The 27,107-nt window shown below is 40.2% G+C and overlaps 1 protein-coding gene across 2 annotated transcripts; it reads right to left on the bottom strand.

Moving 5' to 3' along the window:
- Positions 1–3,422: 3,422 nt before the first annotated feature.
- LOC110046395 (ATP-binding cassette sub-family C member 4-like) lies at positions 3,423–20,256 on the bottom strand. 2 transcript variants are annotated; one of them, XM_089290022.1, is made up of 7 exons: positions 19,726–20,256; positions 17,609–17,991; positions 12,839–13,128; positions 11,783–12,772; positions 10,801–11,371; positions 10,099–10,235; positions 3,423–4,408 (listed from the first exon to the last, which is right to left on the bottom strand). In XM_089290022.1, the coding sequence occupies exons 1-7, from the start codon at positions 20,254–20,256 to the stop codon at positions 3,501–3,503; spliced, it is 3,810 nt and encodes a 1,269-aa protein (XP_089146148.1). In that variant the 3' UTR covers positions 3,423–3,500. The 2 variants fall into 2 exon arrangements, with proteins under 2 accessions (XP_089146148.1, XP_089146147.1); XM_089290021.1 differs by having other exon boundaries at positions 11,783–13,128.
- Positions 20,257–27,107: the final 6,851 nt, after the last annotated feature.

The following is a 27,107-nucleotide window of genomic DNA, read 5'->3' as shown; positions in this document are numbered from 1 at the left end:
GGAAAATCTTTTAAGCCTAGCCTGCGAACAACTGGCTCCCGGCGAGCCCGAACGTCCCCCGTCTCGACCCGATCGCTTCGCTCTCCGAATTTGTCTGTTTTGCGCTCGCTTTGCTCAGCGAAATTTTTCCTTCATCGCCGGGAACCTGTTCCCAGGCTATTCAAACCTAGCCTTGCTTTTGACCTCTAGCACTGATCACTGATCGTCGCCATTCCGTCACGCATCACACATTCTTGGTCGAAGCAGACGTTGACTGAAAAATCTCGTATTCCCATGGAAATGAGCTGCCTAAAAAGGTTTTATTTTTGATAGCTTTATTTTACAACTTTTCTTTTCATTTTCTTTGTTTTTGTAAGTTTGCTATAATTTGGGTTGAGTAGAAGGACATAAACTGGCAATTTTGTATCAATGAATTTCTGGCAAAACTGCATGAGTATAAAACTTAACTGCAAAACTATGATTGTAACAAAGCCAGTAAATCCGTGATCTACATCAGAAGCTTGATCGGGCATCCCTAACTCAGTAGACGCACGTCCGTGCTCCATAGTATGACGTGCGCAAATCTCCTCACTAAGATGGTTTTATTCTGCTCAAATTTTAGGAACGAAACTGCAACTGTAGCCGAAACCCTCTGCAACTTTGATGGGTTTCAAATTTTTGTGGAACTACTGTTTGTATCTATCAGCCCCAACTGAATATATATAGATTATTACATACAGTCGAACTTCCCGTAAGCGGCCACCAAACTTTTAGCTCTAAAAGTGGTCGCAGTCGCTTACGACAGGCGGTCGCTTACAATAGGTTCAAAATATAGAGAATTGACTTAGAAACTTTTAGTATTTTGGAAAACTGGTCGACGAGGAGAGGTGGTCGTTTACGAGAGGTGGTCGCAACCGGAGGTTCAGCTGTATTAAGAGCCTGGTATAGCTTTTATTCACGAATTTTTAATACTATATCGCGATCGAGCGGGTCTTCGAGCGAGTGAGCACACATTTTTTGATTGATGATTCATCAAGTTAAAATAAAAGGAAATCAAAATAGTGAGAGTGCTCTGGAGATCTGATTTTCAAATTAACCATAGAATTTGACCATCTCATCTCGCCGTTCACTTTTTAGGTTGGGTATTGGATGAAAAAAAAGTCAAGCAAAAGAGACAGTGTTTCATCGGATTTCCAAACGTCTCGAATTCGTAAAAAATACTCGGAGATCGCTGTTTATATGGCGGCGTATCGAAAGCTGATAAGACAGTGTCTCTCGTGTTTGATATACTTCATAAATCAAGGCGCAACATCAGTAAACGCCGGTGATGTTGTAACCCAGAGTTGCAAACAACTCGTTAATCAATCAGAGCGTCTATAATCAAGCTGTTGGTACAACGAAAAAATCGTCGTCGTGCCTACCTTCATAATTTTTGAAACGGAGAGATAAGATGGTAAAATTCTACGGTCAATCTGGAAATCAGATATTCAGAGCACTTTTACTATTTTCATTTCCTTTTATTTTTACTTATTGATGATGATGATGATGACGACGATGATGATGATGATTAACTTAACTGTATCACGGAGATAACCGAACCAGACCATAATTTGAAAGCCTATCCTATAATGCACCGATCATTTGGTCCTAAAGAAAAAAAACACGTTACATTCACCTAGGTGTAACCAAACCGGCTACATTTATTTGTCCTATAGAACAGGCATTTGACGACCAGAGTAACCGCTAAAAAACTAAAGACAGTAAAATTAATACACGCCTTACTCCGTGTTGATCAGACAACGTATGGCCACTTCTTAATAAACACGTTCTACTTCCGTGTGGTAGACTATAAAACAACGTTCAGACTGTATTTAAGAATATTCCTCCCTATATGCTCAAATCGTAATTCTAAACGTGTAAAAGATAAGTGATTATATAAAACAAAGAAAATTGAATAGTTACGACATGAAGCAATAGATGATGACTTATATCATCCTCTATATTCATTAATATATCACGCACCAATCATAGAGAACGTTGTACAGATAGAATAGAGTGTTTTCTTCTCTTTGTACAATGTTCATCGATGACATTGGCCATTTTCACACTAGAGGATGAACAAATCGTCTGGACGGACAAATCGCCTGATGTGCAAGCGGGACGAACAAATTTTTGTCTGGACGAACAAATCGTCTGATGTGCAAGCGGGACGAACAAATTTTTGGACGAACAACTCGTCTGATATTTGTCCGTCTAGAAAGACGATTTTTCCAAGACGATTTGTCCGTCCAGACGAACAAGTCGACGACAGTACGAGCTAAATTCACATCAGACGGTCAAATGGTTGATTTTCTCGCAGCGAGGAAATGGGACTAGCAACAGAACGAGGTTTTATGGGAAGTTTCAACATGACGGAAATGAAGAAGTCAGCGAAGTCAGCGAAAAAGAAAGCGAAGTGTTCGAAAAAGAATAAAACGTGGTCAGATGAAAAACTCACGACCTTCGCACATGTGCTTTCGTCAAATGAAGAGCGAGATAAGCCCTGGGCTCTTGTACTGGAAACGATGGCGTTAAAAAAAAGCTCAAACGAAAAGGTATTTGAAAAGATTCTTGCTTTGCAGAGCGCAACGTGAACCTCGTGCTAGTTCTCTTTGGGCTCAAATGTACCGATTTGTGCTCACAATTCTTCTAGTAGTACGAATATAGGACGGACAACTTTTCAGTATATGGCCGTCTCGAATTCAAATTCGACGAACAAACGTCAGACGATTTGTTCGTCCTCTAGTGTGAAAACGGCTACTGTCAGCCCAATTTTTTAATTCTAATTTTAAATGGCATCTGCTACTGTTTATTTGAGGTCGGGCAGCTCTCGTAAAGCCTGGTTTTCACTAGCGACGCAAGCAGAAGCGTACGCACAAGCGGAAGCACAAGCGCAAACACAATAATTTTTATTTCACCGTGAAAACGGCCTTGACGCAGGCATAAGCACAAACTCAAGGACAAGCACAAGGATCAAATTGTTTCTTTTTCTTGTCCTTGCGCTTATGCTCGCGTTTGCGCTGCAGCAAGTGAAAACGAGCACAAGGATATTTACCACACGTGGTTATGTTTTGGCTATGAAAAACACTGGATCCAGATTATCTCGTCCCTAAACAGTTTGGAAGGTTCGAATGGTTTAACTTGTGTTTGTGGTTGCGTCGAATTTCGTTGTAAAATTGGGTCATCCCTATTGCTTGCGTTTGTGCTTGCGCTTGTGCTTGTGTCGCCAGTGAAAACCAGGCTTAAGGTCTCGCATGAATGGCTTTAGACCCTTTGAGAGGACGACAAAATAAACATCAGAAACAATACCCCTAAGCCCAAACAATAACACCTGCTAACCTGCAAAAGAATTAAAAGCTTACGAGAACTCCAACATTTAAGGGTTTTTTTAAATTTTTTTCGATAAGCAAGAAGTAAACAGCCGCAAAAACTGATTCAAATTGAAAATGGTCTGTAAATTAACAAAGGGGGAACTAGCCTATCTAGATACCTGCAACTCGAGCCATTTCACTCAAAGCACCTCCTTTCTTATTCACTAAAGTATCAAATTTGTCAAATTCGTCAACCCCCCCATCTTTCAAAACCAAAATCATGTCACAGTCTTTGATGGTGCTTAAACGATGAGCTATAGTGATGACTGTGGAGTCCTTTAGTTTCTCACGCACTACGTTCCAGATTGTTTGTTCTGTTTCTGGATCCACATGTGCAGTGGGTTCATCCAAGATCACAATCTTGCTTTGGTGCAACAGCACACGAGCCAAACAAATTAACTGCCGCTCTCCTACACTGAGATTTGTTCCATGTTCCAAGAGCTCGTGATCTAGCTTTCCCTCTAGACTTTCTACCAACGCTTTTAGTTGCACATTCTCCAAAGCTCGCCACAAATCTGAATCCTGCAACTGCTCCAAGAGATCGAGATTTTTTCTCAGCGATCCACTAAACAGGACAGGGCTTTGGCCAAGAACGGATATACATCGTCGAGCCTCTTGGAGATTAATCTGTTTGATTGGAATATCATCGACCAGTATGTCTCCATTAGCATCAGGCATGCGTATGAGCGCCGCCACAAAAGATGACTTGCCTGCACCTGTGCGGCCTGCAACACCGATCTTTGTTCCTCCTTTGATGTTAAGATTGATTTTCTTCAGTACTTGAGGTCCCCCCGGATAGTAGGTCAATGACACATCTTGAAATGTGATATTTTCTTTGTCTGGCCAGTGTTCTGGGGGAAGTCTATGGACTTTGTATCCAGGCTCAGGTTCAATGTTGGTGTACGTGATAACTCGTTCAACTGAGGTCATGAAATTCTCGACATCCGAGGTTTTTCTGACAACGTATTCAGTAATAGACGATGCACCGAGGACATAAACAAGCGCAAGTCCGGCCGAAGCTGATAAAAGCAAAAGAAAAAAAGACATGAGACTTTTCAGCAAGAAGATGTACGATTCGGCTATTTTCAAGATTTGAGAATGAAAATGCTCTACTGCTGATATATTTTCTGCTACATAAACTACCTTTGCAACATTTTCATTCAATTTTTACCCTCTTCATTTGTCTGTGTTACCAGTAAAAATGGCCCGTTGTAAACTTCGCATTTTAATTCTGCTGAATCAAATTCCTAATTGTTAAACGGCTCAGCTGTCAATATGACTTTGTACGAAGCTACTACCATTCCCATCACTTTTCCGGTTAAATTCTCGTTCGTTCTCCGAAAGCAACCTTATCGTATCCGGCGCGTCCGCATCTTCCTCAAAGTCGCGGAAACATTTCATACAAAATTAAATCACACCTCAAGCATGTGTACACTTTGCTTGAAAGAAGCACGAACCACAAATACTAAGTTCATCAACACCTGCCATCTTGTTATTTCTCTTCACTGATTCATCACGATGAAGCCCCGCCCATTCTCGTGTCGATTCCTTCTCTCCAGTTTCCTGCGAGCATGGCATGAAGCATAAAATTTGGGATCATGGGTAAAACTTAATTCGAAATAATTTATGAATTAGATTTGGCACATGTTAAAATGCCATGTTTAAGAAATTAACTGTGGACGCCAGTCAAATATGAAGTCGCAATTAATATAACAAGAAGCTTATAAGAAAGCCTAAAACGACGCGGTGAAATTTAAAGTGCATTACCCCGAATCGATAGAAAACAGGTCTATGAAGCAGCAGTAGCCAAATAGCAGCATCTCAATAACTCTATTTCCCGGACTCTATTTCCGTGGGATTCCTGTGGCAGGCCACGGTAAGGTTTGCCCGGGGTTCCTTTTTCATTGTCGACGCAAAACGGCAAATTTGATTGACAATGAAATCCACGTCACAGCTGGAACTAATTTCGAAAGATTCTAGGATTCCGGCAAGGAGTAGCTTTTGTAGACAGTGTAGTGCTTGAAGCAACGTGTAGGTATTCAGGAGATAAACAGAAGGTGAGACATTTTAGAAAGTGTTTCGACTTTGTGTATTAAATTGAACTGTGAAAATTGCATGAGTTCGCGGATCATCCGTTCCGTGTTACGCATCGAACCAACGAGTTCACTGTTCACTCGGCCTGCCAAACGAAACAACGAGTTCAGCAACCGAACCTGCGTGTTCATCCAACTTACGTGCCTAACGCTTAGTCTAAATAAGCAAGCAACACATTGACACACGATATTCATACGATATTCATACGATATTCACACGATATTCACAGACGATATTCATTGAATCAGCGCATTCAAAAATCACGGACCTCAAGGAGTCCATCACGGTAAACATTGACACCAACCATTTCCACAATTCGCTCAAATATTTGTTGGTTTGCAATTGAAGATATTTAGGCCTCGAGAGTTTTCCTCTATCGAAACTTTCACAGTTAAATCCATGAATCGACAATCATGCCACGTGTATGTTTAAGGTTTTGTGTATTCTTGCTGACATTGAGCTTACCTCAGTGTTTACCAGAACGCACATGTAAATAGTGTTTGCGAGAAGGTTTATTCCGGTCGATGTTTGTTTTATTTTCAGTGTTCTACTGTTAACATTTATAAACACAAAGGGGAATATTTGTTAAGAAGAATTCCTCATGTTTCTCATGGAAGCTTTAATCCTTTCGTTATCTCGAATAAACAAGCACACATTATCAATGGGAATATACCAGTTGAGTTACGTTGCGTTACGTTTTTCTCTCACACAAGTGAGCCTCTAATGACAATCAATACTTTTGTCAATGTGCTTCAGTTCTTCTCTCGCACAAAAGAGCTTCTAATTATATAACAGAAAATCAGTACTATAGCCTGTTAATGTTCTAGTAGATTCGTTACGTTCATTGACGGCAATACAGCCCTTCACAATCATATTTTAGTCTGCCAATAACTACCTTGTAAAACGTTGCGTTACCATTGTAGCCTGCGTAACAGGGGTATAAAGGGGAGGGGGTGGGGGAGGAGGAAGAGAATTTGGGGAAGGGAACGCCTGCTACAAAAGCCGCTTCTTTTGCATCTCCGCCTACTGTTTTACGGTAATCGGATTAACGGAGCTGTCAGTTCAATGACCAATCAGAATAAAGCACGCGCTTTTCTGCATGACTGACTTTGCGCGGGAAGGCGTGAAAAAATATTCCTAGCGCATTGTGAGAAAATCTTCAAGCTGTGTAATGTCAGCAACTCCAGATCCAACAAAGGTTTGTAAAAGAGGAAGAAAACCAAAGATAGACATTCAAAAAATAGTAGCTGCAGATTTTGTGGAGTAAACTTTACTTCTAGACGAGGAAGAGCGTCATTTGAAAATCTATTTTCGCCGTCGGGCAGAGAAGAAAGTGTCGGGCGGATTTTAGATGAGTGATGCGGCTCGGTGTAAAATGGGGTTGACTAACCTACACGACTTCTATGGTTCGTGGCATTTGTACATTTGCCGTTCTCTGTTCGGTCAATCGACCTTTTCTTTGTAGCTTCACTCGTGTTTATGAACGGCAGTTCATCTTGTGTAATAGGGAGGAATTTTAAGTAGAGTTGAGCTGTTAGATCGTGCTATGGCAAATTTTTATACGTCATAGGTCTGCATGGTTTCCGCTGTTATAGCTTTCTCGAAGTAAAGCGACGGCGTCTCCGAAGAAAATAGTACGAGAACAAATATGATATCCGTGATAAGGATCTACCAACTGTACTTGCAAACAGTTCTAATCACAACCGGGCCCGGCGTCTCAATATAGAATGCAAGTAAGCAACATGTTCATGGTAAATTTCATATTTTGTCCCTCAAAAGCAAATTCGTGGAGACTTAAAAGCATATCTTGTAATAGAAATGAGCCTAAACAATGCATAAACACATGGCAAATTACAGAGGTCAAACTCTACGAAGCGACACGCAGATAACAGCGGAAACCATGCAGACCTATGACCTATAAAAATTTGCCATAGCACGATCTAACGGCTCAACTCTACTTAAAATTCCTCCTTATTACACAAGATGAACTGCCCTTCATAAACACGAGTGAAGCTCCAAAAAAAAGGTCGAGTGACCGAACAGAGAACGGCAAACGTACAAATGCCACGAACCGTAGAGGTCGTGTAGGCTAGTCAACCTCATTTTACACAGTCCTTGGCGCGAACAAACATTTGATATATGAGGCTTTTGCCGTATCCTGTGGGCAACACCGCAAATGCATCTTTTCCACCTAGAAGAGATTTTACTGCAACTTCTTGCTCCGGTTTTAACTTGAATTCACTACGAGCGACGACGTTCAAATCAGCCAAAGCTCTCGCTAGCACATCCACTTCGGTCGCCATTTTGGTTGTTTTCGCATCACTTCACAAACCCCTCCTATTGTCCGATTAACCAATCAGAATTTTGCGGCCGCCAACGACCGCAGAAATGAACCAATAGGGGTCTTTATAGCAGGCGTTCCTTTTCCCCCTCCCCCCCCCCTCCATTTTTTTTCTCCGAATTCTCTTCCTCCTCCCCCACCCCCTCCCCTTTATACGCCTGCGACGCAGGCTATTACCATTCATGTCTCAAGATTTTCTGGTAGTTCTCAACGTAAGTGATATGGCCTTATTAGAAAAAAAAAAAAAAAAAAAATTCCATTTTCCACGTTGCAATATTATTTCAGTTAAACACCATGCACACTCTCGTTCCATCTTGTAGATCACCCGGAAAGAACAAATAGGAGCCGGGGAAGGAGGCTCTTCTCGCACAGTAATTTTCCGCCTACCCTATTTTCCACTACAAACACAGTGACCGTTTCTTCAAGACTTTCTACAGTGATTTCTATAGCTGATCTAACTCATTAATCGTGGCACTTTACAGTAACTTCACAATTCATTCCAATGCTACGCTCCCTGGCCAACGGAATCGCCTTTAGGCGTCTTGGTACTGGTAAAACTAGAAGAAACATCTACTCGCACCTCTGTGAAAGGTTGACCTTGGGAACAGTTAAATTTCATTGGCTTCTCCATTTAATTCGATTACATTTGTTGAACAACAAACGGTTCTCTAGGCAACAAAGTAACTCTCTATCTACTGAAAAAAAGAAATGAAACCGGGAGATAAATAGATCATAGCTATAGCTTATTTGAATCACTTCCCAATTTTAAACTTCATCGGCACGGGTTTGTTGACGTGAAGCATCTACGCGATTGTAAATGTAAGGTATGGCTTCGAACTGTACATCGTACAGTAGGAATCCTTTGCAAATCTTCGTGGTTATCACCACGAATAGACCTGTCCACATGTATACAATCGCACGTAAAATGCAGCTTTCAACCGAACCTAACTATCTTTTAGTTCTTTGGTACTACACAAATCTAGCGTGCGTCGCAGACGCTACATACCGCCGGTTACTAGCGTCTGCAAAGTAGCGCACAGAACCTTGTTCTAGAAACGAATGCGGGAAGTCGTTTTCGAAATCTTTCTTAATTGTAATTGGTTACCTGAAAAAAAAAAATTTCTTGCCTTTCGTCACGCAATATCAGCCATCAGTACCTAACAAATACTAACGCAAAACTGGCATTTAATCCAAAATTAACCATCGCTTAGCGAAATATTTGAAGATCCCCCCTCACCCCGTTGTTATCACCTCCACATAGCGGTAGACACGAGTAGTTCCTCTTTCGCTTAGTCCGTCGTGCGTGACGCGAAAGAAAATAGCGACAAAAATATGGCCGCGCGAAATCCTGGGGGCGAACTATCATTCGTTATCGAAATAGCTGGAGTATTCAATTTGGTCAAATATCGAACTTGGTCCTCCATCAGCGATCGCAACGGTGAAATAACAATAACGACGTTTGAACCACGAGGTTTGTTATTTACGATGTCCGCGACAATCGGGATGTATTAAAATATTAAGGACTAACCAAAACCAGAGGGTAAATTAACAAAATTGTTTTCCCTTAGAAGAATGATTTATCGCATCTCGTTGTTCGGGGAGAAGATTCAACTCTTCGAACTGAGATTTCACCGCTTCAAAATCTCCTTCCTACCACGTGTGTTGTATCGTTTGATACCTGTACAACGTTGGATCATTTCCGGTTGTAGTAAGTAGTTCGTTAGAGGTTTCAGACAAAGATTTGTACACTAATTCGCAGACGGTTATTTGCAGGGAAATTTCCTTCTGCAACGCAGCGTACACCTGTACACAGATCGCGCGTTCTGTGACTTTCCCGCAAATACCAATCGGCTCATGTGAAGTTCTTTCCATTTCTGCCAAGAGAACACGAACCTCACATTCCGTGTTAAGTGTACCGAAATACTTCTCAATTACTAAACTCACTGCCAAAGAATTATTGACCTCGGTTATCGCATCTTGCGGATACGACACCCTCTCAACGCTGCCGACCGGTTGCCTTTCGTGAGAAAACGAAAGACAACTGACCAATACAAAGCAAAGAGGTGCTGCTCTTTTTACTCACTATCGTAAATTGCCCTTGCCAGTTTTTTTATGTTTGTTATGTTTTTATTTTTTTGATCAAATGGTAATCTTCCTTAGTTCTACCATGCACCACTATAGACTATGAAATAAACAGCGGGCTGCAGTAGAATGGAACAGCTATGTTACGAATGTGGTAGGCGTGATTTCATAATGCTGATAAAATACACCTACCGGCCTCCTGAGACACAAAAACGGCTGTCAAAGACACAGCACCAACTAAAATGGATGCGAGAAGGTCCAAGCGTACACCAAGCCATCGCCCACTGGCCCTCACCATAATATACGCCTGATTATGAACATCTTGATATCTAACGGAAAAAAGCACACTAAGTAAATGAACTAGCCAGTCCAAAAACCCTTATCCCTTCCCTTGGATCACATTGGCTAAAGCGATAATGATCAGCTCGATACATCTTCAGTCAGCAATAATCTATGTACATTCCGTGTGTAACTATTTTAAATTCGTTTCGAAAATGTCCTATCCTGAAATTGATAACGTAAACAAGGTGATCAGGTATTTATGATGGACCTAAAAGATGTCATTACAGCAACTTGGAGAAAGTGGGAAATAAAACTGCCATTCCAAACGGAAATGTTAGAACACCAAGCAGGCTGTCCCCGTCACCCAGCTTCCAGTGTTGAAAATCAGTTATGTTTTACTGTTTCAGATAAAAAAAAACAAAAAAAAAAAAACGTGCCATCGTCTAGTATTATTTAGAGGGGATGGGAGATATGTGGTCCAGCTTTAATGCCCTATCTACTTTCATCTAGGATTGACGGTGATTCTACTTTTCGTTAGTACCACACTATTCCACACTTAGCACTGCGACATTCATCTTAGAGTTAAAGACTGCAGATACTAAACTAATGCACCTGTAAAACTGATCCACGAAATCCCTTTGTCTGCCTCTTGTTCGAATCGTGTCCAGTCCATTCAGGGTCTCGGAAAAGTGAGAGAAGACTGGACTGCGGCATATTGACTCTAACCTTTTGAGCTCTCTGGACGTCTTCAAGTAATACGTGGAGATGCACAAGACTAACACAATCAACGGAATAACAAGAAATAGAAGCCAAGGATTTGTAACAGTTGGTATAATTATTGATGCAAACACCATCAAGACACACTGGATAGATAATAGAAAATTCCTTGGCAACAGCTCGTCAAGGCAGCCTACATCTTTAGAAAATCGATTGAGTATTCTTCCCACGGGATTTGAATCAAAGAATAGAACCGGTGCTTGTAAAATTGCCAAAACCATTTTGTTATGAAGACGCTCAGAACATCTAAGCAAAACCTGAAGGAATGCATATGCTCGGATGACGGCAAAGATAAGGGTCGCACCGACGAGACAAGCATAGATAGTGAGGTTTGTGCTGTCTTTCTGATCTGTTGGACGTTTCTTTGTTAGTGACGTGAGCCAGACGTCAGGTGCAACTATCACTGCTGAGAAAGGAAAGAGGCGAAGTAATCGTAATAGAACCTAAAACTTCGTGACAAAGACACAAACATTAATAAAGTAGTCTAATATAATCTTATAAGAAATTCAAAACTAAAATCCTCCGCAGGAAAAAATGATGGCGACAGGTAGATTTACCCATAATTCTTAGCGCAAGAAAACTTTAACAAGGCTCATGAAAACGTACAGAAAAGTTCTAACATCTTCAAACCTGGCATACCCAATGCCGTTAGCACAGGGACAAATTTTGCAAAAATATGGCTTTCCTCGTACTTGATGGGCTGTGTAAAGCTGGCATGGTATTTTGGCAAAATGTGCAGCCGCCATCTTTTTTTTTTCCATGGAGGATTGTGCACGATTACTACACATGAACGACCAGTTGCAATATTAATTCTTACCTTGCGCTATGAGGCACAAACAAATTACTGCACAGATTATTGACCAATGTACTCCACTTCTAAAGTAGTTCCAGTAAATCTTTGATGAAACCACTCCGATGGAACGATCTTCTTGTGATATTTCCAGACCACTAGCTTCATTGGACAGTGGAACCGTTGTTTCACAGCCATCGACATCTTCGTTTTTCTGTTCAATCTCCCGCGCAAAGCTCTTAGTTAACTTGCTATCTTTCCCAGCTGTCTGATAGAGCGGGTCAACAGTTGTGTTCAGAATACCGTTTTCTTGTAGTTCAGTGAAACTTCCCTTTTCCAACACGCGGCCTCTGTATAACACAATTACTTTATCAGCTTCTTTCATGTGATATTCTTGATGTGATGTTAACACTCGGGTTTTATCGCCCAGTAGGTCGTTGATACACGTTTTAAAGATATGTCGACCAACTTTAAAGTCCACAGCACTGAGAGGATCGTCTAACAAGTAAAGGTCTGCATCAGCGTAAACTGCGCGTGCTAAACTTACTCTCGCCTTCTGACCTCCACTCAGAACTTCACCGCGTTCTCCAACAACTGTTTGGTCATAGTCAGGAAACCGCTGGATGTCTTCTGTGAGGGCGCATGCTTCGATTACTCTGTTGTACTTTGGTGCATCGTATGGTTGACCAAACAAAATGTTTTCTCTTATGGTTCCAGAGAAGATCCAAGCTGTCTGAGGAACATAAGCTAAAGTCCCTGGGAAAGTTATTGTTCCGCTAACGTCAGAGATCTCTCCAGCGATGGCTGAGAGAAGAGTAGATTTTCCACTGCCCACTGGTCCAGTGATGACTGTTAGACTTTGTGAAACTGTGGAAAATTGAATATCCTGTAAAATAAATTCATCATCTCGTTCGATCTGTCTTTTAGACAGATTCGACACACTTAAGGCACTGCGTTTTTTTTTATTTAGTTTTAGGTGGTGAAAACTGAATACTTCTTCCTTTTTCCTCTCCGGATCTGACTGACCGTTCATAGCTTTGGTTGAGCTGCTCTCTGTGTTACTTGTGTCTTCTTTACTTTGACCAGGTGAGATGGCGGGGATATTTTCTAAAAGAAGGAAATCTTCTATTCGTCCCAAAGACGCGTAGGCTTCGTGTGTTTGTAGCAAAGCTTGGGAAATATGAGCGAATATTGCTGTTCTTGCGATATCCATAAAGCCTAGCAGCATAAAGACATTAACAGGCGTGATGGGTTGACCAGTTAGTACAAGCGTAATGACAGACAACAGGTTCCCTGTTGGTACTGAACTGTCCCACAAAGCAAGAAAACCTGACAGAATGGCACTTTTCTTTCGGATGATATTTATTTCACTTCTGAAAAGAATACAAAGAATGACTTTCAGGATATATCGCTTAACAATACTAAAAATAGTAAGTTATTAATTAGTACAGGGGCGTTGTCATTGTAATTTTCGTTATTTTCCTTTCAAGCTGAGGGCTACATGAACGAATGGTCAACGAGGCGTTTGCAGTAGGGGTGGGCAGTACAACTGTTCTAGTAGACATTACGAAGAGTAACAGTCACAAGATTATTGGGTGAAAAACTAAGAACATGTACAGTACTAGTTATGTCTTTAAGCGTTATCGCGTAAAGTGAACGATGATGTAACCCATACTCGCGGGTTGGCAATAGAAGACGATGAATTGTGACAATTTACAATTACAGTGAATCGAATAATTGCACATAGGCTCACTGAGTGGAGGATCTGGATGGGTTGGTGTAACGTAATCTCATTCATCAGTCATATTTTGATAATTTTTAAGCCAAGAGTTAAATATGCAGATCTCTACTTTCGGCTATCAGTTAAAAACGTATCATTTCTTAGCTTGCTGACCCTATTCTCAGGTTTCAATAAGGTGGCTTACTACAGTTTTGGTGCCTTATAAGAGCTAACTTTTTACTCTTTGAAAGATGTTCCAAGCTGTTTTTCCTTTCTCTAATTACTTTTTTCTTTACTTTTGTACCTTTATAAGTGATACTTGAACCATTTAAACCTTAATAAATAGCCAAAATGAACAACCGAGTGCCCAGGAGAGACTGGGCACTATTAGATTTAATTTTCTAAAAATCTACCTGTATGACCCCACCTCAAAATTTCAGGAATTAAAAATCAGTTTTATCATTCATGCAGTGTAAAATAAAAATCTGTAAGGCAGATTTTTCGCAAACAAAGAAAAATTGTGAAATGTTGGCTATTTCAAAAATAGCTCAAAATCTGTCTTGCAGACTGTGAACGCGATTCACTTCTACAAATCAGTTGTGAAAATTTCACGATAGGTCATATGGTGGGTTTTCGAGGAATCGTTGATCAAAGCCAAGTTTTTACAACCTTGGGCAGAAATTGAACTGCGCATACCATTTACTTGAGCGCGCGCTCATGTGACGCCCTGTATCTGGTGCGAGAAAGCAAGAATAAATTAGAACTCTTTTACCGATTGTTTATCTATTTGTTTGGTCATATTTTATCGGTCCTAGGCTTAAACACGTGAATGACAGGAGTTTGTAACTATCGCTATGTATAACAAAGTGGGCGATTCAAGAACTGAAGTTGTCTTCGTTTCTTCCAGGGCGGAAAATGGCCGGGCGGTGAAACGGGCAGTCCGCTCTTGGTTCAATGTGTGATGCGGAGAAGGACTGGCACGAGGGCTCCTTCCGCGCTTCAGGTGAGATTAATGGCTGCCAAAAATTTCCTCTCAACGAACTGGAAATCAAGTTTTATTTCTTTATTTTTGAGCCACCAGTGATGTATTTTTAAAGGCCTTTTTGTGCTTTTGGCCCCCAACTCAATACTATTTTTCTAGCACTTAAGTATTTTCGTCGTAAGCTGCTCAAATTTGAGTGTAGTAGGACAATGTCGAATGCAGGCATGTCCCGTTTATCATGACCAAGTTGTGTTCCGCTTCTTCTTTTACGAGAACTCCACATTACTCCACTCTAAATTTTACACACGTTGAAGATCAACAGTTTTTCCATAACATAGCAAAAAATTAGCTGGATATATTTGGATATAGCAGCGTTTAAGAACTTCAAAGTTTCCCTCCTCTTGCCCCACCCTTGCAAGGACTTCGCCATATAGTTTATCGCGACCGAAAAGTTAAAAAAATGCTTGTTTGAGTTTCGTCTGAACTGCAAGCAACATGTGATGCCTCATCAAGGCATAAGAACTTTCATTTGTAAATACTGCTCAGTTTTGTTTGTGTAAAAATCCAATTTAACAAGATTTTATATTGACAAATTAAAAACACCGACTCGGACTTGAAAGTGCACGCGCTGCACTATGCAAGTTAGCTACTTGTACGCGTCAGACTTTCCTGCTCGCCAAACAAGCAGAAACAATAAGAAACTGATCGAAAACAGATTTTGGTTATGATTAAGAATTGTTCTGATTGTTATGAGAAACGCACAAATTAACCGGCGATACCAGAGTAAAGAGTTGCATAACGTTTATTATAATAAAGTTTCCATATAACGCGCGCTCTGATTGGCTGAAAGTGTGTGCTTTATCAGAGAACAGAGCACGGGTTGATGATGGTAAGTTGGCTTTCAAATTTTTGCGTCGGAATTTTGACAAATTTGCGCCAAATTAAACATCCCCTGTGATTCAGACAAACGCAATGGAAACGAGCTAGTTGTCTGTAGTAAATATGGCTCACAGAGACCATTGTTAAAACTGTACTAAAATAACAAGTTTTGCTAGATTCCCGCCGACAAAACACGTAACGAAATAAACAAATTCTCAACCTAAACAGTGCTTCGATAAAAGACATTATATTTGTTACGAAGGCAGAAATTATACTTAAGAAGTAAAACAATGATAGAAAACAACAATTGAAGTGTCTCTGTTTATGATGAGAAGCTTTATTTTTGTAAAAATGCTCAATTGCTCAAACAACACTTACATGCAGTGTAGTAACGCTCGTTCTCCGGTCATCTCAGCGAAGTGAACCGACGAGTGCTCAGTGCAAAGCTTGCTCTGATATTCTCTTCTGTGCTCGGAGTAGAACCAGTGGGAGCCGTTTAGTCTTTCTAACTTTTACGCTAGTTCGGGCAATCTTGCTGCATGCGGCTACAAGCCGTAAATAACTGTAGCTCCTTTCAAATTCAACTCGGCATTTCGCATTTTCATCCACAAGCTTTGAGCTTCGCGTTTCGTAATTTCCACTGGAAAAGTGCACGTTTCCATGGGCCACGATACGGCCGGATTCCTCTGGACTATAAACCTTCACCTGCCTTTAGATCCGTATTTAAAAATTAACTTCAAAGCGAACTTTGAAGGCATCGTTCTTCTCTCAAAAGCCGCTCAAACTACTCGAAACTGAAAGCTTAGCCGAAGTCCAGTTAGTGATTGACAGCTGTCGCTTCGTTAGCCAATCAAATTATTTGAACAATTCTAACAAGGATTGTGATTGGCTTATTTTAGCGTGCTTTATCAGAGAACAGTGCACGGGTGACGCCACTTTTGTTCGTTTGGAAAATAAAGTTTGGTTTGAAAATTCAGCCAAATGCGTGGGGAAATTATTAGATTCTTTATCATAAAACAAATAAAGAAGCCTCGAGTGTGCTCTGTTCTGTTGTAAAGCACTTAGGAAGCGGTAGAGCACTCAAGAAGTGGGGAAAAACACTCGACTTCGTCTCGTGTTTTCCCCTACACTTCTTTCGTGCTCTACCGCTTCCTGCGTGCTTTACAACAGAACAGAGCACAGTCGAGGCTTCTTTATTTGTTAATTCGTAAGTCAGAAGAAATGCAAAAGATTACCCGTACAACTAGCGCGAGCAGGTCTTACAACGCGAAATATGAAGTCCTGTTTTCAACCTGAAAAACTCACCTTTTCCCATTGCCTCAGAACAAAAATGCACCCGAAACCTTCCTTCTTCATGTAGAAGGGAGTTTCGTGGAATTTCTTTAGAAATCTAAGTTCCACTTTGAGTAAGCGGAATCTGCTCGTTTTAGTAGACCCCAGTAGACTGCATCACATCTTTTTGCTTGAACCCGCTAGTTTCACCGCCCTACATATAAGCGCCCTGTTTCTTCTGAGGGTTACTTGCGTCATTTTTGTACGCGCGACTAATTGTTGGTTTTCAGTGTCACGCAATTCAAAATAGATCAAAATCAAAATCAAAACCAGTCAATAGATAAAGTCCAGAATCTGGGAAATGAACGAAGGTAAATCTGCAAAGAATCTCGCCAAAATTCTGGTCACAGCAGTTTTTCTTATGCGAGATATGCGGAGAAATTTTTTACCCAAATTTATAGAGATTTGTATGGAGACGCCATGCTGGTGCCCATCCGTATGGGCACCAACATGGCGGCCGGAAACCAACAGAAACATCTCTCACTGAGTTTTGCTACAAAAGCGTGAATTTATCCCTCGAGGAACTCTAAAACATTAAAATAATACTTTTTTTAAGACATAAACTGTTCAGACAGCCAAGTTCCCCGAAATAAGTCACTTTTTTAACCATCATGACAGCTCTTTAGGCCGTCATGTAAATGCCTCGTCACGCAAAAGCTTAGAAATTCAAGCGTAGTGTATTACAAAACCAAGAACCCATTCGGAGCGAAATTTGTATGAATATTAGTTTTCAGCTGCTCTTATACATCACTAAAGTCAAATCTCAGGAAGATCAATAGTTGTGTACTTCGAATTTTAGTGACGTCACGTGAAAACCAGCAATAAGGGCGATCATTGCGCGCGCTACTGAGTCTCAGAAAAACTGTAGTACGCCACCTTAAACCCCACCAAGACGCTCTGAGTCAATATATATTAAGCAGCACATTTGTTTTCCATTTACCTTCGTGTGTGCTGAATTGTTTTTCGGTATATGTCCTCCCATGAACGCATTTTGATAGCACGAATTCCAGACACCACCTCGTTCATCAAAGAGACGCGCCGGTCGGTCACCGCTGCTGTTTGCAGGCGCAGCGCGGCACTAATATTAGAGAGTTTAGCGAAACACGGCACAAGAAAACATAGGAAAAAGACTCCCGTAAGAGATTGCCAGCCAATCAAATGCACGAGTAACATTGCTAACGCCACCAGGAGAAAACAAGAAGAAGGTGATTCGGAAAGGCAAATGAGAATGCCTTCTTCCATTCGTTGAACATCGTTTGATATAAGGTCGATCACGTGGCCTGTTGTGAACTTTAACAATGCATCCTTGCTGAGAAGTAGCGCCTGTGAAACAAGGAATACTAAACCTTAGGTGTTTATGAAAAACAAGAATTAAGGTATCTCGATATAGTTTTTTCTGGGCCATACCAGGCATTTTCAACCAACTTTCTGACAGTCTTTCCTTTACCAGATCGATATGAATATTAGACCAGCCATTGGAAATGGGTTGAGGTTTGGTATTACCGTAAATCCTCGAATTAGCGCCCCCCCTCGAATAAGCGCCCCCTTCGAATAAGCGCTCCTCCTATTGGCCAAAATTTAAAATAAGCGCCCCTCCTCGAATAAGCGTCCCCCTCCCCTCCCCCCTATTTTGTGGACGAGTACTGAGACAACAAAGGATGTGTAGTTTTCGTCGTGTAGTATTAGGTTTGTACATTGTTTCAGTTTGTGAACACGTTAAGTGAACACGTTGTACACGTTAAGTACTAACGGTGCTGCGATTTAAACCTAAGGATCAGGGGCCCGTTTCTCGATGGTACCGAAAGGTTTTCGCACCCGAAAAGCTCTAGCAAAATCTCACACCCTATGACTACAGAGCTGTTTTATGCACATATTCTTAATATTAGCGGAGGTTCTCTTCATACAATAAGTTTCAGCCGTATACACCTCTCTTTCTTTAAGTACCGATTAGCTAAGAATGCCTTTGCGGGCCCGAAAAGTTTCCGGGGCATTCGAGAAACGGGACCCAGCTTTTTATGTCGCTAAACAGCTTATGTTGTTGTTTACGCGCAGATGATGTATTGAAAAAAATGATCATGTAAGGCCACCATTTGGGAAAAATTAAATAAGCGCCCCTCTCGATTAAGCCTCTCCCTCGAAGAAGCGCGCCTCATTTTCTCCTAAATTTGAAATAAGTGCCCCGGGCGCTAATTCGAGGACTTACGGTATCTATCTCTCAAGACAATCGATATTTCCATGGAAACGATAAGCAATAATTTGAAAATCGATAAAACATGAGTTTTGCGCGAACCGGATGTGATAGGAAAAAGCTAATACTAATGCCCTAATTAAAACTATGGTGTATGACAAACAGAAAGTAAAAGGATTAAAAAGTTCCGTATGTTTGAATTGATCTCGACTAAATCGCAAAAACATGTCAAATTATACTTTTTGCGTCATAACAGTTAATGGCCCGACAGCTGAACACTTTTTTGATGACATTGCTTCAAGTCGGTGATACCAAAATATGTCTTCACATGAGTTATGTTTTGAAGCCATGAACATTTTGTTGGTTTTCTTTGTGGAGTTTCTCATGTTGGTCCTAAAAATGGTTATGCCTGTATTAGGGAAATCGCAGAAGCGTACTGGACATTCGGGGCGATACGTAAACCGCATGACAGTTACAGGAACCAGAATAACTTGCAGATGTCACGTCTGAAAATGGGTGCAGGAAAATGATCTAAATAAGATCCGGATTCGTGGGACTGGACGGCACGCCCACCACAAGACGTCCTTGGCGTACACCTCGGGATCTAAAAAAGAAAGTTTTTTATGGTTTTGCCAAACCCCATTATAAAATAATAAACTTCAAGAAACCAGTGAAAATGAACTAGCTGCATTCCATCAGTTGCAAATCCACCGTCCATAAAAAACCTTCTATAGGTAAAGTTAACTATGCCTCAAGGAAACAAGATCTATGCTTTTGTGTTGTTTGTCTCACCAACAGGCGTTCATTTTCCCGCACTGCTTTGAAAGAAAAGGTCGAAGGTTAAACTATTCTAGATTATTCTTGCTTACCTTATGGTAAATTAGATCTTTTAAGGCGCAGCTAATTCTGATACTCAACAGCTCACATCTATAGTCATGGTGGTGCATACTGAGATCTCTGATGAAAGCAGTTATACACAGAGCAAATGCACAACCAAAGAGAAGGTTATCTCTTTGTGGCTCAGCTGACATCAGTATGGAAATAAAATATCCCAATAACAATGGTTGAAGAAGGCGAGAAATTGCCAACAGAGCAATCGTGAACACACTAATCATGACATCCTTTACCGAGAGCAAATTTATGACGCTTTTCCAAAGTTTAGGCCTCTTTTCATTTCTGTTACACTTTGTTTTTTCTTTGTTCCAGTTTTGTTGAAGCTGATCGGTCAGAAAAGAGGCAGAGTTCTCTTTTGAAAGCGATAAAATATCATTCTTATCCAATGGTCTTTCACTGCCTATCTTGAAGATACTACTCATCCATTGAAGGAGAAGAAGAGACACAAAGCTGACTGTTTCTTTATCCTCACTGGTTGAGATCTTGTTGTATCTATTCCTTGCCATAACATTTAATCTGAAAACTAAGAAAGACCAGCATCAGGGGAGAAGAAAATTCAAGTTTGACCACAACATAAATGTGCGTTTTCGGAGTTCGCCGTCTGACTCACAGTTCTCAAATTTAAGCCTGAAATACTGCGATTTTTATCGGCTTGACTGCCCTTACTATCACAAGTCAGAAAACTTTGTTGATTATAGTGCGCAAGAATGGCACTCAAGAAACAAAATTTTTAGAATCCATCAAGGAACAAAATGTTCAAGAAGTAAAGAGCAAATTTGTTCTTTTAAACTATATGCCGGAAACGTTTAGCTGTTCCCCTCTCCATGCAGTTCACCTATATTCATAGTTTAAGTTTCCAGGATGGTCTTTTAGAACTTCCTAGCCAGAGAGCAACAAAAGCATCAGTTTTTTTCCTAAGCCTTTAAAAGGGCGTGGCAGGGCATGATATGATACGTGGAACCGTCGAGGTTAGACGTGCGTTAATTCGTTTTTTTTTTTTTTTGATAAATATTGGTCTTGTTTCCACTACGAAAGAATACCTACACAGTCAAAAACAGTTCTGAATTTGTGTACGAATTCAAACAATATTCTATTGCCAATGATGAAGTTAGGGTGTATTTTGATGTGAAATCGCTATTCACCTCCATTCCGTTGGATTTAACACTTGCCATCGCCAAAGAGAGGCTTCAACAGGATCAGAAACTAGCAGAACGTACGAACGTGTCTGTTACCAACGTCCTCAGGAAGCTTCTGGATTTTGTGCTAACTAACAACTATTTCAAATATTAGGGCCACCATTACAAGCAGAGTTTTGGGTGTGCAATGGGTTCACCAATCAGTCCTGTGTTGGCCGACCTCGTAATGGAAGTAATAGAGGAGACAGCTATCACCACAGCTCTTCATCCTCCCAAATGGTGGTTTCGTTATGTTGACGGCAGTCATGCGTGCCTCAAAAAGGATCAAGTAGACGCGTTTCACAAACATATGAACTCAGTCAATGCTACTGAACATTCAGTTCACTCTGGAACTTGAAAACACTAACGGTATGGCTTACCTTTCCTTGACACCATCACCTCCAGACGCGGCACGGCAGTTCAAGTGGAGGTTTACAGAAAGCCAACCCATACAGACTGTTGTCTTGATCGATTTTCTCTCTCACCACCCCTCGTGCCACAAAGGGTGGTGAGAGAGGGGTGGTGAACGATCCGAAACGTCTTGCTAAAATATACAAGTCAGTGACAAAAAACCGCACTTTTATCGACTTCAACAGAGTTGTTCGCTTTCAGTTGGCTTCCATTTCATTGGTAATAGCAGTTAGCGATAGCAATTGGCGATTAATTCCATTGAATCGATTTATTTCCGATATCAATTTTTTTATCGATTGACTTCGCCTGGTGTATTTCGGCTAACGATATCAACAAAGAAATGCTCTGAAGCTCGTCTGAACTGACCAAATACGCAACAGTGATGACCACCAATGCATTCTGCCGTTTCGAGTGAAGTCACGTTAAACACGGAGCGATCCTATATAACGAGGCTGAGGTTTTCAGCCTGCCAATCACAGATCCCAACGGACGACCAATGCTCCCATTTGATTGGCTTATTCACTCAGGTCTAATTTTTGTAATTTTCTGTGTCATTTTACAAGTAAGTAAACAATGCCTTTTGAACTAAACGAACGATAGCTTCAGGAGAAGAGTTTGCTAAGAAAATTGACCTTTTTAATTTCAACTTCATAATTTAATTCCTCCACTTGCGAAAGTGTATCGTATGAATTCAAATTTACAAAATGTCTTGTCTAGTTCTTTTGATGCTAGAGTGTCTTTGCTCTTTCGAGGATTAACGCGGTTGCGAAATAAGTTTGGAAACTAAAACTCGTTAAAAAGACCCCCAGATACAAGCAGACTGCTAAGGTAATATATTATATGTACGGTAATATGGTTATTCTTCGGTAATATGGTTATCCTTTATCTAAAAGAGATTTCATGAGGTGAACATTGGCTGCTGTTGTTCTCTTGCTGCTAATATTCAGTCGACCTTTTGCGAACGCAATTTTTGTTTTTATTGCATTCAGCCACGAGTCTTCCTTCTCCTTTCTAACGTCAATATTCAGGCGAAATCTCACTTTGCCAGTTTCAAGTTCTCTTGTTTCTTCGTAGTACTTTTTGTTTCCAATTTCTTCGCTCTGAATATAGAATAGTTTGAGGAATAACTCACCGTTGTTCAATTTGCATTTTGTTTGCACCGTCATTACGCTCATAAATTTGAATAATTTTAAATATCCCACCACCTGTGTTTACAGGCTAACCCAAATCGCCTCTTAAGAGATTTGTTGTCGTTCTCGGCATGCTCAGATAAATGGAAACAGATAGCTCGTTAATCGCAGTCATCAGCTTTGTTATTTTGGTTAGCGGCGAAATTTGAACGTTCCGTGAAGTGACGAAGATAATTCATCGTTTTTGTTCTTCCAAAGGCATCTTCTGAAGTGTTAATATAAGTTTTATTTTCACTGTATTTTTACTATTTACTTTATATTATACGTTAATGATTCCGTTGTTTTTAACGAAAAAAACACTATTTCTCCACGACTTCTCTGTTATGCGACCGTTATTTCGGCCATCCACCATTGCATAAAAAAGCCAACAAAGTGCTTCAAAGGTGGCCTGCCCTTGCCTTCTATAGGATCGCTCCGTGTTTAAACGATATCTACAAACTATTGCTTACCATTTCAGTGTGCTGTTGAAGACAGTCTCACTGAACCGCTGAGTGGAAAAAAACCAGATTTGAAAACTGTGCAGGAGGCTTTCATTAGTGCATTATCCTATATCGTCTGTGACTTGCGATATAATATTTAATTAAGGACGTTCGCGCTAATTGTTTCTGCGCATCCTTACTGCGCACGCAAATTCACACGCCACGTCATGCATGAGAGCGCGCGCTAAGTAACAAACTGAACAATGATAGGGCAGATGGCCATTGCTATAGCTTTGCCTGGATTTAACGATCTTGGACATTCGGTGACCCCTAGTTTTCTTTCCAGAAACAGATTTTATTTAGAATTATCTCCACATTGTCCAAAAATGAACAAAAAATCAATGTGGGAAGTTAAAAAAAATTCAAGATTTCTGTCCACGGGAAATTGAATCCTGCCATCTTGCGGCTGCAAGACGCGTGAAACTACTATGGTCGCTAAATGCGAACTTATTCTTTAAGGAACCTCACCAGTTGACTAAATTCACTTAATAGGTCCACTTAAACAATATTTGGCCGAGAACATTTCACCTCAAAGGTCTAATTGCAATATTTTTGGGCTTAGGGACACTGTGGCCTTATGCGCTAACGAAGCCCGATTTTTTCAAATTTAGGGTGTTCTTCCGGGCATGTTCTCCAAAAGGAAGTCGGTGACCCCCCATTTTTTTTTTTTTTTTTTCATTTCTGACATAATTAAACCATCATCTTACAGTGATATATGGAACTGTGTAAATTTACATCTTCCGCAAAACAAAGTTATGTTAGGGATGCAAAATTCTATATACCTAGGCTGTGAAGAAGTCTTAAGCTTGAAATTCTGTGTGTGATACACAATTCCTTACTGTTAAGTAAATTCGCTGCTATAAAGATGACATACTATAAAGATAAGACACATATACTAGGCTGTAGCTCCATAGCAATGGAGTTTGCTTCAGTTGCATTTACACGCGATTTTGATTAGCATACATGCATATTACATGTTTAATCATGCACACCAGACCATTAAGTTTGCGTTCCCTTGTGGCCTTCTTACCAAAAGAATCGGAAGGAGAACTATGAAGAAGTCGTGGATACATTGCCTACAACTTCGGTCAGCTGCTATAAGGTTTTGAAGATAATGAACAAGGTCACGCAAAAAAGTCAAAATAACTCTACCCTTGGAAAACACCATTTCTAGTTTTGTTTATTATAATTTAAACGTTTATCCACCCCCGAAAATTAAACACTTGAAATATTTTTTTGACACCTTTGCGGTCTTTACGAATTTCCCGGAGCTCCTAGCCCATCAGGGACTTTTTGCGTTACCCTACCGCAGATAATTTTGTTTATATAGTTTTGTAACCTGGTTTCGTGCTTCTGGCTACAAGATTGTTTTGTTTGGATAGACTGTTTTAAGTTGTGCTACTGACGTTTCCAATAGCTTTTTTATGTTTGATTTAAAGACTTTTTTAGCTTCATATTCAATCTCTACACACAAAGTTACACCTTTTAGTCTTTCAAACAGCTACTAGTAGTGACTCGGTTACATGTATGTGCTGACCGCAACGAGAATCAGTCGATGGAAAGCCGAAGTTTATTTCAACGTATTACGTTGAGTACCCTAAATTCATTTACTTTTGTTTATGAGTGCAGCTGTCCTGTAGCACGAGCAGTAGAAAAGTGTAACTCGAATGCAACGTCGTTTACGAGGGCAGATTACAATGACGATTCCGAAGTTCGTACGGAGTAGCTCGAAAACTTCCGAAGGCCATTTGAGGTTAGTTTCAAAGAAGGTCGACAACAAATGGAACATTTCCGAACACTTTGGAAGATCAAGACAACTCTTGCACAGTTCACTCGAAGATGTTCGGAGAGTTGCCAGCATTATCGCAATGTTTGTTAATACCTTCGAAACTTGCAGAAGATGAATGGACTTCATTTACTTCCTAACTGTTGCCTAAGTAATCAATGAATACCGAAGGGCGACATAGTTTTCTTTTTCAACCAAGTAATCAAATAGGTTTTTCCTCCTTCAAATTTGAATAAATAAGCACTTGTAAATTTTCCAAATTATCCTTTGAAATTGCACTCGAAATCATGTGATTACCTATGCAAAATAAAATAATAAGACTCTCTTGATGTTCATGACTGAAAGTAGCGTGAATGTCGATTAAAACTAAGATGGTTACGTTTTCTTAAAGAATACCACCGAAACTTATACGAAAGCAATTTTTTTTCTTGAACTCTCTCCGGTTATGGTGCAGTGAGGATGCCGTTGGAGATGGAATAAGTATACCTAAAATCCTTTCGCAGTCTCGTGTCAAGTTTTCATTAACACAAGAACGGCATCTTATTTAATAGTGTAGAGTTTCCAAAAGGTGCACGGTTTGAGAGACGTTGATTACTTTGTCTGTTTATCGCGGCGCCATTGACGGAGTACCACAGTCTAGCTCAGGCTGATAGGACTTCAAGATGTTGTTACCTTAGTGAGGGAGAGCAGCAAATAGGGAAATCGTTTAAGCGATATCGCACTCGCCATTGTAATTCACTTCTAACAGACATTTTATTTATTTTTAACTATTGATCTCATTCGTTGTTATCAAAATTATATTTTTTTATAAGAATTACTTAATTCTTGTATTAATTTTTTATTAACTGTATTAATTATTTATCTATTAATTGTAGTTATTTTATGTATCTTATTAGTACACGACCCCACAAGCTTGTTAGCTTTGACGTCTTTTATCGTGTATAAATAAAGGTTGTATGTATGTATGTATGTATGTATGTACATTAAGAATGAAGATTTTTTTTTTCTGATAATGGTAGATAATGAAAATTTCTCATGTTAACTTTGGATTACATATCAGGGCACAAATCATGCACTTGGATGCTAATAATTCCTTTCGCTCTTCTCTTCTTTGCTCTATCATCTTCTCCCTGTGCCCGGAGGAAAGCCTGAGATAGTCTAGAACAAAGTTGTACACTGGTTGGCTAGTTGGGTTCAGAGTTTTACGACAAATTAAAAAAGCCTCGAGCTCCGATGCATTTCGTGAAAGGACCGTCCACACGCGGGCAGCAAAAAAAGGCGGCTTTTAGGACGGAATGGCCTTGTCAGAGCTCAAGATTCTCTGACGCAATGGCTTTTCTGGTCCATTGTAGCAATCATTCTACCAATAGAGAAATTTCGTTTCGTAATGAAAGAGTGCTTTCCTTCATATCTTATTTCACCAAGATAGTAAAACATTTAGTTACCTTAGTAGACGGCGTTTCAGACCTCATCTACAGTTTCGGTCAAGATCATCCGCAAAGCTTGCATGGCCAGCACAGTTTCAAGAGATTTAAGATCATGAACATAAACAATAATGTTTATGGTTTATTGAACAAGCGTTAGGGCAAGATTCTTGATATAAGCCGAGAACATGTGCCTGTTTATGGACCGAGACGCAGTCACACACCAGTAAGACGTAATAATAATAATAATAATAATAATAATAATAATAATAATAAAAAACTCAAAATGTGTTGGTTTTTTTTCTTCCCGACAGCAAATTGGTCAGCCAATAGTAAAGAAAACCGCTACATATGTATCCCTGTTGTCTTTTCTCAATCTTTTCACAGTCCGATCGAGTTCTATGCATCTTGGCGGATTTATGCGTTGACTTATTTCTTTGGCGAGCGCGGCGCCAAAATGTTCCCACGTACAATTTTTTTTAAATTTGCGATGTAGTAAGGTAAGGACCAACTTTTGCCAAAATAGATGAAAAAAGAACTGGGGTTCACCGTGCTCGTTTTCAAAACAAGGCACATTCAAGACCATGCGTTTTTAAACGTGTCGGGGACTGGGACTCACTTTACGCAATCATGTAATCTAAGTTGACTACAGGAGTATGTAAAAGTGTCCGGAAATACACTCCCAATATTTGTCAATCCTAAGCGTTGTTAGTTCAATTAACCTTTAGTTGTGTTCATTAATTTTAGGAGAAAGTAGTCAATATCAAAATGTAACCGGTCTAGATGCCAGTCTAGATGGGAAAATCTAGACCGTGGTCAAAATCGATTTCAGCCAATCAAATTCGTGAATTTGGCAGTTCTCAGTCCTTGCGAGACACAACCATATAATAAA

Source organism: Orbicella faveolata, unplaced genomic scaffold (genome assembly GCF_042242905.1).
Source record: "Orbicella faveolata isolate gen_17 unplaced genomic scaffold, um_ofav_v1 contig_2, whole genome shotgun sequence".
Classification (NCBI taxonomy): Eukaryota; Metazoa; Cnidaria; class Anthozoa; order Scleractinia; family Merulinidae; genus Orbicella; species Orbicella faveolata.
Note: the sequence above shows the minus strand (reverse complement) of the source record. Positions and strands in the feature narration are given on the sequence as shown.